General features: G+C 38.6%; 1 protein-coding gene and 1 non-coding gene across 2 annotated transcripts; both read left to right on the forward strand.

Moving 5' to 3' along the window:
* The first annotated feature begins 384 nt into the window (after positions 1-384).
* Positions 385-1,068, forward strand: LOC139744327 (uncharacterized). The gene has a single exon (XM_071654767.1). The coding sequence runs from the start codon at positions 385-387 to the stop codon at positions 1,066-1,068; it is 684 nt and encodes a 227-aa protein (XP_071510868.1).
* A 14,509-nt stretch (positions 1,069-15,577) lies between these two features.
* Trnaa-agc (transfer RNA alanine (anticodon AGC)) lies at positions 15,578-15,652 on the forward strand. Its single transcript has one exon. It is a non-coding gene; the product is annotated as a tRNA-Ala (tRNA).
* The last annotated feature ends 3,756 nt before the right edge of the window (positions 15,653-19,408 follow it).

Below are 19,408 nucleotides of genomic sequence, written 5' to 3' on the forward strand. Positions count from 1 at the left end.
GACGTAATTAGTCGCTCAACAATAAGATAATCTTATTTTTAGTGGAATAATTGGAGGGTTTTTGCCGGCTACTACTGAGTAGTACATACAGGGATGGGACATGGGATACGAGCTCCCATAATAACAGTGATTCCCTTCTTCTCCGTAGTAAAGTATTATTCATACAGAAGCTGTTTTAGGCTTCATGCACAAGCAAATGAGCGTATGGTATTAATGCTATTGAATAAATAACCTGCTAGATCTCTAATCGTTGATTCAAGCAGCAACAGGAAGAGCAAGAGATTATTCTAGTGGTATTAATTTTGCTTGCTTTGACATTTTAAAGTCTATTAGTCATTGTATAGCTTTCATTTTGCCGCTTGACTTTCCTTTCTAGTAACAAGCATGGAGTCCGGAGATGTGATAGCCCTGTACTCTGCTGACGGTCAGAATCTTTGGAACGACACGGCCATCAGACAGACACTTTTAGTCCGTATCTTCAGCAAGCAGCGCGCCATGGGATACTGCGGAGTCCAGACCGCTGGCCTTCTCATGAGCGCGCGCTACTTCGGGAAAAAATACCCCGACGAACGGGAACAGACACTCTGTGACGTCAGCGACGTTCCCTACAGGGACACCAATTTGTTCTCCTTTCCTGAGACGACGAATGTCCTCGACGAAGAACGAGTTCGCGAAGTCGGAGCCACTTTGAAACAGCTCCACGACCTTTTCCGCTCCTTCGAGATTCCCGCCAGGAGAATTCACGCAGACGACAGCAACGTGGATGAGTTCCGTTCCCTAGCAATGGCGGCGCTCTCACACACGGATTCCAGCCAAGGAGTCGTGGTCAACTACGAGTATCACTGGAAGCAGGGCGAGGAAGTGATCAAGGTAGGCCATTTTAGTCCGCTGGCAGCATATCATCAACAAAGTGACCGCTTCCTGCTGCTGGACACGTGGCTCGACGGTCAGGAGGAGTGGGTCAAAACGGAAGATATATTCAAGCAAATGAATGGAGTCGATCCAGACGCTAGTATTCGAAGGGGTTACATTATCACTGGGTGCATGAGCACCTGCAGTCGCTGCTAGTGTAGGATACATAATTCCCTTTTCTGTTTTTGTTTGTTGTTGTTGTTGTTGTTGTTATTTTAATTGTTTTGGCGTGTATCATTCATTTATGAATATTAACGCCTTGTGTATTTACCGGTTGCTGTGTGGTGAGCAGCCTTTTGTCAAGGCTTCTCGCTGGAGGGAGCGCCCAGCCGAGTGGGGTGCCTCGCGCTGCACAATCAACATGGCTTTTGGCTGGGCTCGCTTCGCTCGCCCGTTACAACGAGAGGGCCTTGACAAAAGAATATGTGGTGAGAGACTCTCAATGCAATACGAAACGAGCATAGCACACAAACACACACACACACACTCTCTCTCTCCCTCTCTCTCTCTCTCTCTCTCTCTCTCTTTAAGACAGTATCGTACATCTAGCTTATATCAATCCGTAAAAAAATAAAAAAAATAAAAAATGTGTGTGATCGCCGTCCACCTATATTGTTCTCAACATGTCTTAACTTAGTATAATGACAAGGGTAAAGTGCCCTGGAGTAGGCTAACGACCATATCTAATTGTATAGCCTAAAAGGCTGCATAAGGGAATTACAAGTAGATGGTATAAAATGTCTCATATTTCAGCCCTTCGTATCTCGTGAAATTGTAAAGGATCAAGTTGCTGTAAACGTGACGTCACATAACAGAGAAAACGCCATCGGCCTATATAAAAGATTTTATTTAAAAAAAAAAATCTTTGGGCCTATCATACTTCTGCACGTGTCCTGTTTCATTCACTCTTCCTACGCAAGACACAGTTTGAACGCGTTTTTTTTCAGTCACATTTTGGAGATGATATCTTTATTGGAATCCTTGAATTTTAATAGCTGAAATGATTTAAGAGTTTGCTTTTTTTCTGTGTGTGTGTGGGTTTTTTTTATACTTCAGTTTTGGAAAGGTTAATCACTTTTGGCACCTGTGCTGTTTCGCATTGGTCGATTAATATCAATTTGTTTACATACAATATGTTTCAATCAAGACATTCAATCACAGCCGTCTGAAGCTCTAAGACTAAGTAAGTTTCTTGAAAAGTTATTATGTAAATTTGATCTCCTTATTTCATGTGATTGATTGATATCATAATTGTACCAAAATGTATTTCCCGAAGTTCTTAAGCCATAAACCCATCGCTACCGGGAACGAACTATATTCCTTATCGACATCATTACTTAAAACTTGATCGTGTTTTTCGTTCATTATCCCATAATATCGGGAATAAACGGTGCCTTCTAAAGTGGAACGGGGACTGGTATTTCGCTCGTTCCCGGAGGTTTCACTGCCATTCAAAATTTCAGAAAATGTAAGTTCATGTAATTGTCAAAATATCATTCTCATAAAATTATGTGACTCTTTTCGAAGAAAGATTACATTTGATGTGTTTTTGGACATGAAACATTAAAAAAAAAATGAAGTACCCCTGTAGGGAGTAATAAAATCAGAGTAATTCTACATTAGATTTCAACGGGATCATTATATTCCACTTTGTTTTCCTCATTCCATTTCTTGTACCTCTGACATGCGACAAGCGTGCAAGATACCTCAATAAACATTCGTGTCATTCCATTAAAACTTTCGTCTCTCTTGTTTTCTTGTTGTTGGTGTTGTTTTTAGATGATATCGTCATGATCACCTCGTACGTGTCGTAGACTTGCATCAACCGTAATGCAGCCCTATACCCTCCAATCATGAACAGTTGTTTTGAACATCGGTGCTCAACATGAACATCAGCTGTTAAGTGATGAGCTAAGTTTCTGTGCCAGGAACTTTAAACACTGTATACATACAATATGGAGTTCTCTCTCTCTCTCAATCGGCACTCGAAGCACAGAAAGGCTTAAAGGGTGAACTAACACCTTCGGTATGACGTCACAATCAAAAACTGACTGTTGCTATAGGTAGTTTATGTATCGAGATGCCAAATGAATTTCATTCTATTGTTTTACTTGGATACGTTCAAGTAGTCTTGTCATTTACATTTTAGAGTAAATAAATCAAAACAAAGTTATAAATACTTCAAGTCGTTTAAGCATTTCAGATAATCATCTGAAAAGAGGAAGGCTGGATGATCGATTCTTGGCAGCATAATCGAGTACGATGATTGAAGTGACTAACATAAGTCACAAAAATTGTTATTCTTTTAGAATGATTCACGTGTCACTTTTCTCAGACCTGTCGAACTTTTTTTCAGTCAACTAATCTAAGGAACGTGTTTAAAGGGATCGTATTATATAGTTTTGGTTGAGATCTAATTTCAGGTTTCTAACATTTTTGGGTGAGAAAATGAGAAACCTCTTATGAAACATGAAAAAGCATGTAATTCTATGAGGAATTCAACGTTTATTTGATGAAAATTGGTTTTGAAATGGCTGAGATATCCAAAAAAGGCGATTCTAATAAAGTTTGGGACCCACACGTTATTACGATCGCTTTGTTTTACTTTGTTTTTGGATGTTTCAGTCATTCCAAGCCTGATTATCATCAAATAAACTTTGAATTCCTCTTAAAATGGTATGCTCTGTACTATATCATAAGCGTTTTCTTGGTATCTCGCAAAATGTTAAAAGCCAAATTCTCGTCTCCACCAATGCTGTACTATCCCTTTAAAAAAATGTCGAACGTTTTGAGCGATTGTCATGCAGTACATACTATTCTTTACATTGTCATAACGGATTAACTGCACTTAACATGAATGACGACTGGCAGAGTCACTTTATTTCTGACAACACCTCATCTAATTTCGCTGAATGTTGCTGAATGTTTTGCTTGAATGTTTATTTGAAAGATTTGTGTTTCATTTAGTGAGCTCAATACTGCAGATCAGATCTTTATAGTGTAATGCCACATGATATTTGAGTCGAATTCGGCTATCAATTCATACAAGAGTAATCACATACCGAAGTTTTATTACAACCAGACATTATACTTACAGAGAGATCTACATGTTTACACGACACGGTGATATTATATGCCACAACCACTTTAAAGTATTCTTTATGTGCTTGACTGCCAATTAACACAGAAAACATCATAGTATTGTACACACTATCCTAGGTTCCAGGCACAGAAAGGGTTAAGGAATTAGGAATGTGAAATAATTCATCGCCTCACGTGAATCACATTGAACTCCGCACAATCTTCCCTGAATGTCTCATTATAATAAAATTTCTTTTCAAAAGAGATCTAAACCAATAACTTATATACTAATTCAGGGGTGGATCCAGGAATTCCGCAAAGGGGAGGCACCTTTACAAATTTCAAGGTGGTTGGGGTGGACGCCCCCCCCCCCATTTTACTTATTTTTATTTCTCTTGTATTTAAAGAAAAAAAAGAGGGAGCGCGCGCCCGGTGCGCCCCCTCTGGATCCACCACTGTTAATTTTGCATCATATCATTGCAGTGACAGACATTACAAGCATAACAGCAGTTCTCAAGAGCATTTAAGAGCAAAGCAGTTAACTTCTGATTTCTCTCTCTCTGTGCCATCAATATCAGCACCCACCCCCCCCCCCCCCCCCGTTTCCGGTTGGCCTATTTGGACAGTAACCAAGAATACGAAGAAGAAACAAGTGCTGTATGTATACTTTCTCAAGCTTTCTTGGCAAAGATTCCTTTAAAGGAATTGTATTCTGAATATGATATCTCATTTCATCTACAAAACAATTGTAAAGTGGCGCCATCATCACCTAGTATTACTAATTTGCATGTGGTGAAATACAAAAGTGGCCGAAAAAAAAAATCATTTTTTTTTCGTCCATCTATGCGGCTCGCACTGGCAAAATCAGTCTGTGGGCGTGCCGAATACGACTCACTATATAGAGTAAGAAAAGGAGTAAAATGTTGAGAATATATCATCTCCTTCTTCAGAGATCAGGCAATGCGGTCAGGGCTAGGGGAGCAGTTGATATGCTACCCACTCACGTCCATCCAAACACCTCAAAAATACACCCTGAATGGCGTATTAGCGCATGCCACCTTGGCGCCGCTGAATGGCGCCACACCTATAAAACGTACCCAAATGGCGTCACCTATAGCGGCGTTGTTTCAAGTACTTTTAGTAGGCCTAGGCCTACAACACCTACAAAACCCCACATGGCGTTTTACAAAAATGCTTCATACCCCTGTTTGAAAAATACAACAAAATTATACTTTCCTATAAAATGATAAATAAGTAGGCAGAAGTTGAACAATGTCACTTTTTATTGCTACATTCACAACATCTTTAGGGATCTTCAGAATATACTTTTAAATTTGCCTCCCTTAAATGTCAAAAACCTACATTGAGAAAAAGGACCCTTAATGGCGACAGCAAAATGAAAACGAAACGCATGCACCCCGCGTATGGAAAACTTGCGCGCATTTGCTCCGGAGCGAGAGCACCGGTGCTTATAACACGTGAAAAGACGCGTCATATCCCCCTCCTTTGGGACAAAAATAGCTCTGCACAAAAAAACATGGCTATGAATTCAAAACCCTCGCACTCCAAATGAAACTAGAATGTACCCTCTTTCTACTCCGTGTATTTCCCCCAAAAATAGGTTTGGGGAAATTAGGGCACTTTTCCTCTGAAATTCTGCTTCAAATCACCAAATCTTGAGTTTGTCTATGGCGGAGTACCCAAAATAAGCCATAATTTTCGGACATGCCCATATAAATCACAGGCTGTACCACGGAAGCTTAGTGGAATTGTTTACCCTCGCACTTCAAAATGAAGTAGAATGTTTGGGCTCTTCAGTGATGTATAACTTGCTTTGATTGGTCAGAGAGAAATTAGGGCACTTTTCTTGTCAAATCAAAGAATGTTTTAAAAAACTGCTTGTGACTTTGCTAAAGCGTGCGAGCTTTTGTGCTGTCCATTGTACACAATTCCCCTAATGCTTACGGACAACGGACGAGTGTGCGTAAACAAACAATTGTGTTTGTGCTGTGAAACGAAGGCGGGAGAGTTCAAGTTATTCACAATTTTCGCTGGATATCATGCCTTTTGAATCGTCTTTCGTCCACATTATAACAGATTAGTCTTTATTAATATTCTGACAATCCTGCAGAGTGTATTACCACTTCTTTCAGAGCTAAATATTGCCAAATTCAAGGATCATCATGCGTATTTTGCTCTGCAGAGATGACTTGAGGTTGCAACAAGCCGTGCTTGAACAGACCATGCTTCAGTCCCATTAAATCAACAGGGGTGAATGAACCCATTATGTAGATACTGTACGCGTTGGTGTGTGTGCTCGTGAATGATCAACTTGTGTGGTGAAATGGAAATGCCGTTGTAGGAATTCTAGATTCCCGGTACTAAAAATACTAATCTCATTTCATTATTAGCTGTCAGATAAAAAAGAATGGCTTCCATGCTCATGCATTCTGTCCCTCCAGTAAGCACACGCACGGTTCTCCCGATTCCCGTACAATGGACGAGTCCGCTGCTTCCCATATTATGCTCGAGTGCACTCGGCTGTTGGCTCTCGGCGACTACGTGCACTCTGGTCTGTCAACCCTAAATGCGCGAAATCGTGCGAAACATGACACCGTACGTCTAAAAACATGCCCTTTTTGATGCGTGTGTACTACACTGGATGAGTGAAAAGCCGTGTAAAGGGCACCCTACACTTCCACCCAACTCCTTGCTGATTCGTCGAGCTCCCGCGGGTGCTCGTAACCACCTGAGCGGAGTGGTGAGTGCTATTAAGAGTGCAGTCTTGACATAGCAGACGTTTGCTGCTGCGAGATAATCGTGAGTATTACTTACTTTGAACGACTGCTTCGAACATTTTCCCTGCCCTTAATTGTCATTTATCTTCAATAACGTTGCCACTGTGACATTACTACTCTAGTCTGTCTCTTAAGCACGCTTGGAAGCCCCAATAAACAGATAAACACATCACGGTAACCAGTGGCTGTGTGATTTAAGATATCGCGGAGGGTCTTCTCTGTTTGTAGCAAGCGGTTAGACTACCAAACGAGTCAACCGTGACATATATAGAACACCTTATCAGCCTAACAGCGCTGCTGTGCTACCTACACAATGTTAATGACATACTAGTAGGTAGTGGCAAACGCATTCATGTATCGCATTTCATACATGAGCAATGGTTTATTGTGTGAGTCTAATCTTCTCAGTAAAAGCATGGTGTTATCATGAAGATGTGAAACTGGGATAATGCCAAAAACCTGGATTTTATGCTATTCAATTTTTCATACAGATTTAATACTGAGCATGACGTCTCGGTGTAGTTGCATTTCCGTGCGCGTCATTCATTGTCAAGGTCTGAATGTCATTCAGGAACATAGTACATAAATTATCATAAATGATATAGTGCATGACGTTTATAATGCAGGCTAACGAACGAATCCGTTTGTGTGGCATGACGGTCATTAATGCGAGTCGTTACGGTCAGGTCTGATCTTCCTCGTTGTTTGATTGCTTTAAAGGACAAGTTCACCTTCATAAACATAAGGATTGAGAAAATGCAACAATATTAGTAGAACACATCAGTGAAAGTTTGAGGAAAATTGGACAATCGATGCAAAAGTTATGAATTTTTAAAATTTTTGTGTTGGAACCGCTGGATGAGGAGACTACTACAACTTGTGAGTCATATGCGTACAACAGTATTTATAAGGAAAATGTAAAAGAAAATTCAACATATTTTCACTTTTTTCGCATAATAAAAGAGCACTTGACTTGCCTCTTTCTAAAGGCAGGGGGAATAATATTACCCATAACATTTGTCGGTAACGAGTCCGGGGAATGTGTACTTTTTTCAAAAGATGGAATTTTGTGAAATTCTCTTTATATTTTCCTTATATTGTTGTACGCATGTGACATCTAAGTTATTCATACACTGCAGTAGTCTTCTCATCCAGCGGGTACTGCACAAAAACTTCAAAAATTCATAACTTTTGAACGGATTGTCTGATTTTCCTCAAACTTTCAATGACGTGTTCTACTAATATTGCTACATTCTCTCAATATTTATGTTTATGAAGGTGAACTTGTCCTTTAATACTATGATACTGCTTTGAGGATAGGGTTTGTAATTAAACCTATATAGATATAATCGCCTTCTATTCCATACAAGTGTGAGTAGCGGCCTTTGATGAAATTGAAACGTTTGGTGTGAAACGATCTCTTTGAAGGAGATAGTGTAGATGGTCTATTACATACGAGTAGATCGGCGCTCCGGTATATCATCGATATAATTATGTCATGTACTATAAACAGAATGAACAGGTAATACAATCTTATATAGCATTAGAGAGTAATATTTGAAGTTCGTATTAGGGCAATTCCATAAATTTGTCAACCAGAGGGTCAATTTTTCAAAATGAAATTATCAGCACAAATTATATATCATTTTGATGGGAATTGTTTAAACTGTTCAAAAATGTAAATTAGAAATGTACTTTACCAAGGTCAAGGTCACAGGAGTGATTTCAATGAAGCCATTTAACAACTGCTCTGGAACCACTTTTATAATCCACTATTTCATTTGATATTTTTTGTGAAGGAAAAGAAAACTTTTCAACTCACTACATCATTAAATATGAAGGTAATGAATCACTTTTTCCATATCCATAGGGTAGAGAATGTGAAAGTGACAATTTATGTTGTCTTCTTTACTTTTATTTTATGCATTATTTCAATGTACGTCCGAAACAAAAAAACACTTTTTTTTAATCTTACATAAAAACTTGAATGCCAGTAAACTGCAAAATCTCAATGCAAAGCAAGTTTTTGTTGCTTTTCAAATGTGTAACTTTAGAATTTTGTAATTATCTCTAATTAATGAAAAAATATGTGTTCGGACGTACACTTTTTTATGTACGTCCGAAACAACTTTTATGTACGTCCGAAACGCTTTTCATGTTGACTTCTTACTGTGCTCTGGAACCCATTGAAAACAATCCTATTGAGCTTACATGTTTAAGGAATACATTTCTGTGTCTAATCCTCTTGTATACATAGGTTAATGATAGTCAATAAAATTTTAATTATTCACTAAATAAACAAATTCTGTCCATGTATGTGTGTCCACAAACAAGTTAGGCTGAACAGAAAGCGTGGTCTGAAGTTGATACTGTGGAATGTATGAAAACCACCAACAGTAGGGAATGGTCATATATCAACATTCTGAGACATTCTTTAGACAATGTGTCTTTACAAGGACAGATATTGATTACTTGCTTACTTACATAGAGCAGAGAAGGTGGCTTGTTGTATGAAATACCCTCCTATTTTGGCCAAGACTGAGTATTTCAGCTTCTTATCACCTTGCGTTCACATTGCAATCTACAATGTACTGTTTTCTACCATTTTTGTCAGCTGGTGTTTACAATCCTAATCCTGTGACTTGAAGTTATCATCTGCATCTTCATGCATTTTGATTACAGATATATGGACACATAGTCTGCAATTTAGACAACAATAGACATGATATACATCATTGTTACGACCTCAGACCTCATAGACATACAATGTTCAATTCACTTCGGTTAGTTCCTAGACCTTTTGTCAGTTTTCTTCACAAAGCTATGACGTATTTATCTTCTTTCAAAATCGGTTTCATGGTCTACTGTAGTATCTATGTCATATCATATTTTTTTAATTTAATGATTTAATTCAATGCTGCACACTGGCACTGGTCCAATGGTCCAGGACAAGTAAAAATTACTGTCGGACCAGTAGTTTTTTAAAGGGATGGACCAGTTAAAGATGGAAAAACTGGGTACCTACTGGTCTGACAGACCAGTCCGACCAGTAGAAAAAATGGGTAAGTGTGCAGCCCTGTCTAATTTGTGATTTATCATCATGCACTTTAATCATCCATTTGAAAATTACAGACTGACGTTGCTGCCGAAGGAATACTGGAGTAGGTCATGCCATAAAATGGTTATGATAGTGTTAGTGATTTATGATAATAATTAAAAATATTTCAGAGTGAATAAGATTTTTTTTTTCCATAGAATAAATTATGCAACAAAAATACACTGCATAGAGCCCACTGTTTAGCAGGTACTCAATAGCATTTCACTAAATCTAATATTCTTTACAAAAAAACAACAACATCAAAAGGCCTTTGATTATCAGAATATTCCAAGCAAAATGCAAAACTGTCCCATATTTTACTTTCTTCATACATTACCATACATGTTTCTGTGAGCTTGACCTCACAAAAAGGAACCCATAATGTTTAAATTACACTGAATGTTGTGTTTAATACATAAATCACTCATAAATTGAATGTGACCATGCAATATATGCTTTGCTCTTTTCATTGTAAGTTCAGAGAGTTTTGAGAACAGAGTAAAAATTCATGTAAAATTTTCTGGTCCAATACATGTACTTACTGTTAAATCGACATAAAGTAATCAGCAATTGGTTTCTTTTGATTATTTTTTTCCATAATTGTAAAGGTCCTTGTTTACTACTGTAATATGCTTTAAGACTAGGGTTTAATTCTAATATTGGCCAAACAGGCCTATTTTTCACTCTTATTTCCCATAAGATGGCAAAATCAAATAGCTTTGACTTGCCCATGAACAATATTGTGTCAGGATTACTCTACTATTGTCTGTAAAAAAAAAAAAAAAATTATGTATTGTTTTGCAACCATGGTATACAATGTACATGTAACAAATATCTAGTCAGTATGTTACAAACAGTTATTGGTTACTACACGTAAATCTCTCGATTTTCCACAAGTTTTATTTTTCTTTCTGTTTGTAAATAAATGCATCTGGTACTGTACTTCGTTGATCGTATATTATTTTGTACCGTGAATAAAAAAATAACCTGAAATATAATGTTTCTATAATTAATTGGTTACCTATGCAACACATGTGATTCTGTTGTTCTGGCCAGTTAGTTTTTAGGCTGTATTTTGTGTTATAATCACAAAGTTTGATATCAGAATTCTGGTTCTGTAATACAAGTACATATACTTTAATCAAGCCTGAATATTGTTATGTACATGTATTATTAAGGCAGCTGATAATGCACAGACCCTATGTACGGTATACAGTATTTTTCATGTTCTGAAGCTCTTTCATTCTTTTACACTGGTAATGCTGACATGATAGACAAGTGCTATCATCTGAGAAGGGCCTAGGATGAAAAATAGTTATGAAACAAATTTCTTTTTGCATTTATTACAAGTGTTGTTGAGGGTGTACAAAGTGTACGTCCGAAACGGCGGTCATGTACGTCCAAAACTGTACGTCCGAAACAAAAAACAAACATAATAATTTCAATGTTAATTGTTTAAATTGCTATTTTTTTTTACATTTCTACATCATTTCACATCTACTTTAACTGATATAATGTGAATTTTTAGAAAAATATTGCATACTTCACAGAACTTTGTGATTGAACTTATGAAGTCAGAAAATTCACTTTTTCTGTGTACGTCCAAACACATGCTATTTTTTAATCATTCCAAGGTCACTGAGGTCTTGACATAATTTTTTCATAGTTAATTGTTTTCTACTAACCACTTGTCATATCATGGCCTGAAAAAAGTGTCATATTCTCAATCTTGGTATCTTTGGCAGCTTAATAATGTGTTCAAAATGTACGTCCGAATTTATGGAATTGCCCATTAGTGGGAGGTTAGTTTTTAAAAAAAAATGTCTCGGAAAGGTTCCGGCGTAAACTGAAGGAAAAAAATATTGTCAACTACACTCTTTTCTGTTATTCCAGTGAGTATGATAAATCCAAACATTCTAACTTGTACTCCAACGAAATCAATTAAGCTTAACTATCTATATAACCAAAATGTCTGCCGAATCACTATAAATAATTGTAAATTTGGGAAACGTAATATTTAGTAAATTTGTAAAATCATTCAGTATTATACACTTGTAGGAATTTACACTTCGATTTAGACGAACATTTCCGGGGTTCTTTATTGTTCACGATTGTCATCATCAATCAGTTTGAAAACTAGTATTCAAATACTCAAATACAGAGCGTAAGCACTGCTAGCTGAATTTATGATTTTGTGATGCTGTTGTTGTCTGAGGGAGGCGAATTAAACACACGGCGTCATATTTGTTATTTTCTATACAGCGTGTAATAGAACAAAATGCCGAATCTTCTAATACAGTGTATTGTGTGCATTTCAGATGCAGGTTTTGTGAGTTTCATGCGTCTTATGTGCACTAGAGTCAGTACTATATGCAATAGTGAAATATATCATTTGATTCTGAAAGCTTTTTTAAAAGCATCTTTGCCTTTCAGCTTTTTTTTTCAAAAGTTTTAGCCCTCCAAGGACTATTCTATAGTCTCAATATCAATATATTACAACTCATCTTCATCCATACTCTCGTTTTCTCTTAACATTTTTCTCGTTGTCGTTTACATAAACAAATGTTAGAGTGACTGCCACTTTAAATTGAACTTGTTAAGAGCACTCGACACAGAATAAGGATATATCTCATCTGCATGGTATTCAATATTCTTTTTATTCATAAACTTAAACGTAGAAACTTTGTTCTTTAACCTTTTCCAAACAATGTTGCTGAATCACAATCAAATTAATCAGAATCACAACACAGTTTAAAGCGTCGTTTTTCTTTCTACTTTTGGTTTAAAGGAAAGCCCCCCCCCCCCCCGCAAAAAAAAAAAGAATTCCAGCCTAAACTTTTTTTCTGTGGTCTGTGGAACCCTTATTTATCAATTTTTCTGTTTCATTCCAGATTGACTCACGTTCATATATATATATATATATATATATATATATAAATGTACAATATCTTTCAACTCTTCTTTACAAAACGAACATTTCGCACTACTGACGTTTTCAGCTTATACGGTTTATTCAAAAGACAAAATCCTATTTACTATCTTATACAGAAAATATCTCAAACCAATTTCCAGAGTGAAACGAAATATCATAATTATGATTCTTTCCATTCTTGCAGTTTTCAGGGGGTCTGTTCAAATTTCGTCCCCATTTCGAACATATCGAGGGTAAAATTTTGTTTTTCCAAGAAGAGATAAATTTATAATTCATCGGTGACACCCCTGAAATTGTTTGGGCGCATACCCTATGTACCCCCGTCACACCCCGTCCCCGTATCGGCACCCTGACGTTTATCGTACTGCATTTCAGCATAATTAAGTTGACTTAATCCCAACAATGTTCAAGGGAGGTACACACACACACACACACACAAACTCACACACACACACACACACACACATGCGCTCACAAATGCACACATTATTGAAGAAGTGGACGGAAGAAAATACTATCCTGATATGTACTCGTTAGCATTAATAAAATGTTGAGGAAATAAATAGAAGTGCTATCTCCCCAATTAATGTTCCTCGATCCTCTTTTCCTTTCTTCTCCTCCTTGGAAAAATGTGAAAAAAAAAACGTCTGGGGTCCGTTTCATGAATGTCTTATGAGAGACTTTTCACTCATAAGACACACTTATGGGAGTTCATGAATTGGATTTGAAAAATAGCTACAGAGTACATTATGAGCGTAAAGACTTTTATTTTACTTCATGAGACGTACCCCAGGTCTCTACGACTGACTCTGTCCATGTATAGTGACTTTAATGTTCAACACAATATTTAAGAAATCACCAAGAAGGCCACTGAACAGCTTAGCTTCATAATCATGTGGCACCCACACAGTTCCTTGCACAATCGTTCAGAGAACATGCCTACATTAAAACCGACCGTGCGTCCACACTAGCATGATAGAGAATACTTGGAGTACTTTTCCGGCGTCTGGAACTCCCATTCAATCTTGGAAATCTGGAGGCTGGAAAATTTCTATGGCAAGTCGGGCCTATAGTTCGGTACGTCACAATTGACTACAGAAGAATAGAGTTTCGCCACTTGTCTGATCGATATAGACTATTATTACCTATACGAGGGAGTTTTGCCAGGCAATTCCGGTTGTTATTTTGCAGGGTTAAAGGTCAGGAGTTGTTATTTTGCAGGGTTAAAGGTCAGCAGTCAATATGCTTTTCGCCACGTCGCTGCGTAACAGCACTACCTCCATGGTAACAGTAACAGTCAGTGCAATCTTCCGGTTTGGGGAGGTGGGAAGAGAAAGAGTGGAATCTCTCTCCCCACCTCTCTGCTTTAAACGTAAACGTTCCGACCGACCACGAAAAGAAAACATTCCAGGACGTCCAGGGTGTCAGTTACACGCACCGCAGAAGAACGCTGATAAATCAACTCATACAAGGTCGACCACTTACAGCAGCACAAGTACTAGGCAATGACTAACCTAGTCCATTTGTGATCAGTGATTGCACAGTAACCATTAGTTTTACAACTCTCAAACTTTAAACAGAGAAGTAAAAATAAAGTGTAAGAACGTTCAGAAGTTTGAAGTTTGCCTGTTAGAACTACATGTATCTTTGAAGTTGTAGTTGAATGATACATTGATGAACAATTTTGCAATTATTCAACATGTTGATGGTGTACAGGTAGTCAAATGTGGCTTGATCTGTAGCATATAAGGTGTATAGCCGTATTTACATATTTTCTAAATTTACCAGGGGGATAGGTAATAATTATGATATTGACTGGCCTTTCTTTCGGGAGGTACCAGATAAATATTGCCCGCACTGAAAACATATTGCCCTCGTCTTCGACTCGGGCAATATGCTTTCAGTTTGGGCAATATTTTCTGGTACCTCCCTCAGGGCCAGTCAATATTATATAATTATGTTATGACTCAATTTGTCCACGAGGCGTACACTGCAATGTGCAGACTCAGCATGGCATAGTAACAAGCTCGATCGTTGCAATACCTCCGGAAAATTTTTCACTTTATAAGTAGGAGTCCCATTACATTAAAGCCCCATTACCTTTACATTTCACGCCAGGATACCATGACGGATTATCCCGGATCTTAATCCTGGGTGATTCGGCGTGGAACATCGCAATATCCTTTCAGTGGATTATACGATTCGAACTATAAAGAATACGGTGTGTACACGGACAGACAAGGCGGCAACAAGGAGGTTCGAGAGATGGAGTTACAACTGACTATAATCATTCAATCAGCTGTCAGTTTTCTATGGACGGACAAAATAATTCCACAGGACAAGGTGCATTTGTGCCTTTGATGTTCGATGCTTGAGCTGCCATCTTTCTGAGCAATCTGAAGATTCATTTTTAACGCTAACATAATATCGGGTATAATTTGCTGCTCGTTTATATATCAAATGCAATGAAATTTCACTGTCTCGGGTTCGAATCCCAATGGAATCCCATTTTCTTTGCTCACTTTTCCACTAATAATTTATATTCTTTCTGGTCAGTTTATTCTGTCTTTATTTGTTACAAACTCAAAAAGCTGCATCACTTCGGTGATCCCTCGCATTTATCCCCAAGTTGAATTATCCTTCGGGTTTATGCCAGGTTCAAGTGTGTGCGTGTGTGTCACACACAAACACACTGCTATAGCTTCTGACCACCCGAGCATTGAGAATTAAGGGTTTCTGGGACGAACACTGCACTAGGGCTTTCTATAGCTCAGTCGGTAGAGCACCGGTCTAGCAATCCGGAGGTCTCGGGTTCGAATCCCGATGGAATCCCATTTTCTTTGCTCACTTTTTCACTAATAATTTATATTCTTTCTGGTCAGTTTATTCTGTCTTTATTTCTAATGATAAAGCATACAAAACAAAAGTCAATTCCGTTCAAAAATATGTGCAAAAGTGTAAATCTGAGTTGTATTTTGTGAAAGTGTTTGAAATTTTACCCTCATGGACGGCCGGTTTTATCACTTTTCTCTTTATTTCCGCCAAATGAATCTGATATGGTGTCATCTTCAAATATAGTTCTTTATCAATTAATATGTCAGATTAGCGTACAGACATGTACAGTCGAGTAATTTTGATATCTATTTCAGCAATATTTGAGCAATTTCTATTCGCGCACCCCCTTGCCTTTACCATTGTCTACCGCCTATCGTTTGTAATAGGGATAGCGAAAAGTAATTACCATCATAAAGACATATCTTCCATTGAGAGTGACGAGTCATGATGCAATGCCAATTGAATCAATTGACTTCCTATCTGTGAGACAGCTCCAGTTTGACACATACTTCAAATATTTTTTGAGTGGCGGTTTCGAGCATGAGATCAAAGCGAACAAGACTGTTGTGACTCCATTTCTCGAACCTCCTTGGTAGCAACGCGGACAACACCGGAAACTCATACGGAGCTACTTTGATCGGATCTCAATTCTCAAGGAAGAGCATTGAGACCCCTGGATGAGTTCACGGTCCTTACATGGAGGTGTACATACATCGTCTACTACTGTAGGATATCCGCGAAATACTGACTGGTGATTTTATTATTGTACAGCAGTTAAATGGACCTACACCGTTCCTGCTCTCCTCACAAATGTACAAGTCTGGCACCTTCTTAGGCTTCGGACAGAGCTAATGAATTTGAGGGCTGCCTTTCAATATGTTTGTCTCCCTCGAGTGTGGGCTCTGATGGCTGAGGAGTTGTTACCCTACACGTACTGGTCTAGGCCTCCGTCGGAATCTCTTTCAGGAGGAGATGAGTTTCGAAGTGGATCCTTTTTTCTTCTTTTTTTTTTCTTTTGCAAGTGCCCTTCGACCTCTTCCGCTCCTAGGTACGTCTGCTATCTGCGAAATGATGGTGTGCATATTAGCCTTCATCTATGTTCGTCACATGGTAATTTGCAATAGGATTATTTGTATTAGTAACATACAGTACATGGAATTTCAAACCTGGATAAAACCTGTGTTAGTACAAACTTCTCGGATCCAAGATATATGATATGATATTTGAAGTCTACATGGATGCACACGGTACCTTCAAGAAAGAATAGGGAGTGCCTCCATTCGTAAACTGCTTACACTTTAATAGGCCTATTTATGTCAGAGGTACAGTAGCACGGATGATCACGGAGAGACGATTCGAGAAGATTGTGACGCAATAGGTTAAGGACTAAAAGGGGCTTTAATCGGGTATATTATGCTTTGATTAACACTATCCGATTTAAGTGGAAACTACTGTATTTGTTCAGTGAAATGTGTGTGTGTGTATGTATGTTTGTTTGCTTGGTTGTTTTTTTTTTCCACGGGGTGTTCTTCGTTATTTCGAAGGTACGTTGATCCTAAAACTAACCCGAACCTTTGTGCGGTATTCCAGAGGTTCGCTATTCCGAGGTACCGAAATCCGAAAATGAAATAAAGTCCTTAAGAATACTTATTTCATTTTCGGATTCACGAACCTTCTGAATAACAAACTGTAACCGTTGTTCAGACTGTGTTTGAAAATGAAGGAATAGAACTGTCATTTATATTCGGCCCAAGACTGTTCCGATATTTCGGACTGACAAAATGTAATGGTTTTGTCGTTGCTGTTTTAGCAAACCCACGATCTTGAGGTCTTGGAGCTCATGCGGGACTCGGGAACACAAATCGGGAAAGTCTATGTGAGCTGGTTAAAGGCTCAAGGCGCAGAAAAAAGGCAGAAAAGCAAAAACGACCTAGAAAATGAAACGAGACAGGAATGACACATGCAGAATAGATTGATTGAAATGCTGTTGAAGGAGGAAAGCTTACAACTTAGGTCCATAGCACACAACATCTGCGAAATAGCACCTGCAACTCTTAGGCCGAATTCATGATGGTGGTACAATCTTTGTCCATAATAAACCATGGACAAAGACCATAGTTTGTATGGGGCGCCAAGTGTCGCGTGGCCTATTTCGTTACGAAATCAGTCATTTCGTTATGAAATAGGCCATGCGACACTTGGGGCCCCATACAAAACTCTACAAAACTACGGTCTTTGTCCATGGTTTAATGGACAAAGATTGTACTGCCTTCGTGAATTCGGGCCCTAGAATAAAACACTCTGTGTATTCCGGAAAACAAAAAGTCACTGACTTTTTCGATATGGATAGTTTAAAATATTTTCTTACTAAATCTCTATTGAGCATGGAGTAGATGCTTGTGTTTAGGCACTCCAAAGCCACAGTTCCACAGTGTGAAATACAATGTGAAACACAATGTGAACGCATTGTAAACACAGTGTGAAGTCTGTTCACACTATTAAATTCGAACGTTTCAACATTGTGAACACATTCAAAATGCTATGTGAAACAGAACCTGTTATGTGAACTGTCTGTGAGAAACCAAACCACAGTGTGAAATCATCTCCACAATGTTAAATTCAAGCGTTTTAACATAGTCGACTATATGTGAACATATTGTGAACACACTGTGGGACACTGTGTTCTCTCGAGCAGGGTCAGAAGGTAAATTGGACTAAAATGGACATCATTCTTAATATCTCCTAGTCCTCCCATAGGTGAATATTATTATAGATGATGACTGGCGGGGGAGGGAACATAACGAATGTTCCACCCGAAGGGTTTGAAATACTATTGAGGGAGGTTATAAGTCCCGAGACGAAGTCGAGGGACTTATAGCCTCCCGAAATAGCATTTTAAACCCTGAGGGTGGAACGTTTGGTACATGTTCCCGACAACAAAAGTCATCATCTGTTATATATTATACAACACCTCAGAATGATGTCGAATTGTGATTGGCCAAGAACATGTCACATGACATTCAATAGAAAATACCTATCAAACTCATTGAGAGTGACAGCCATACTATAGGCCCCTGGCATGGGCCTATTGCACGGCTCGAAGGTACTATAGCACGGCTTCGCGGGGGGCTACTAATGCATGGCCGGCCGCTCACAGAGTTCTGTGGCTCACACCCGTTGTAGCAAAGCGCCAGCAAACTACATTGTACAAGCAGTGTACGTGCTGGCCGGCTGCGCTGCGCTGCCGGTAAGTCTCACAGACCAGGCGCGGCGGAGTACTGCAACGTTATCGTGTACGCGCAGTTACTTTACCTAGCTAGTTGCATGTATCGCGACCTTTATACCTACTGCTGTGTTTTTACTTTTGACTCTGATCTGCTACGTGGACCACAGTGATCCCAAAATCAAGACTTCATTTCAAGTTGAGAAACCGTAATTTGATTATTTTTCTGTGTTTTTATACAAAATCATTTTCGGAAATAGACAAATTCTAGACCTATACACACTAGATCTACCGACATCTCAGATCGGCCTAACAGTCAGGCCTAACTCGATCTAACGTTAGCGTAGAATGGGTATAGACCCTGCGGAGTTTGTGATTCCTGTGACTGTGTGGTCGAATCATGACGAGTGTTTGAAAGCAGTACACAGGATGGTTTACAATTCTCTGCCTAATTGTTACATTTAATTCTTTGGGCCTTCCTGAGTTGGCGGTCACTAATTTTGTATTGTGATTGTGGACAAGGTGTTGTA

Source organism: Diadema antillarum, unplaced genomic scaffold (assembly GCF_040938485.1).
Source record: "Diadema antillarum isolate AM-2024a unplaced genomic scaffold, OU_Dant_1.0 seq00001161_RagTag, whole genome shotgun sequence".
NCBI classification, from domain to species: Eukaryota; Metazoa; Echinodermata; class Echinoidea; order Diadematoida; family Diadematidae; genus Diadema; species Diadema antillarum.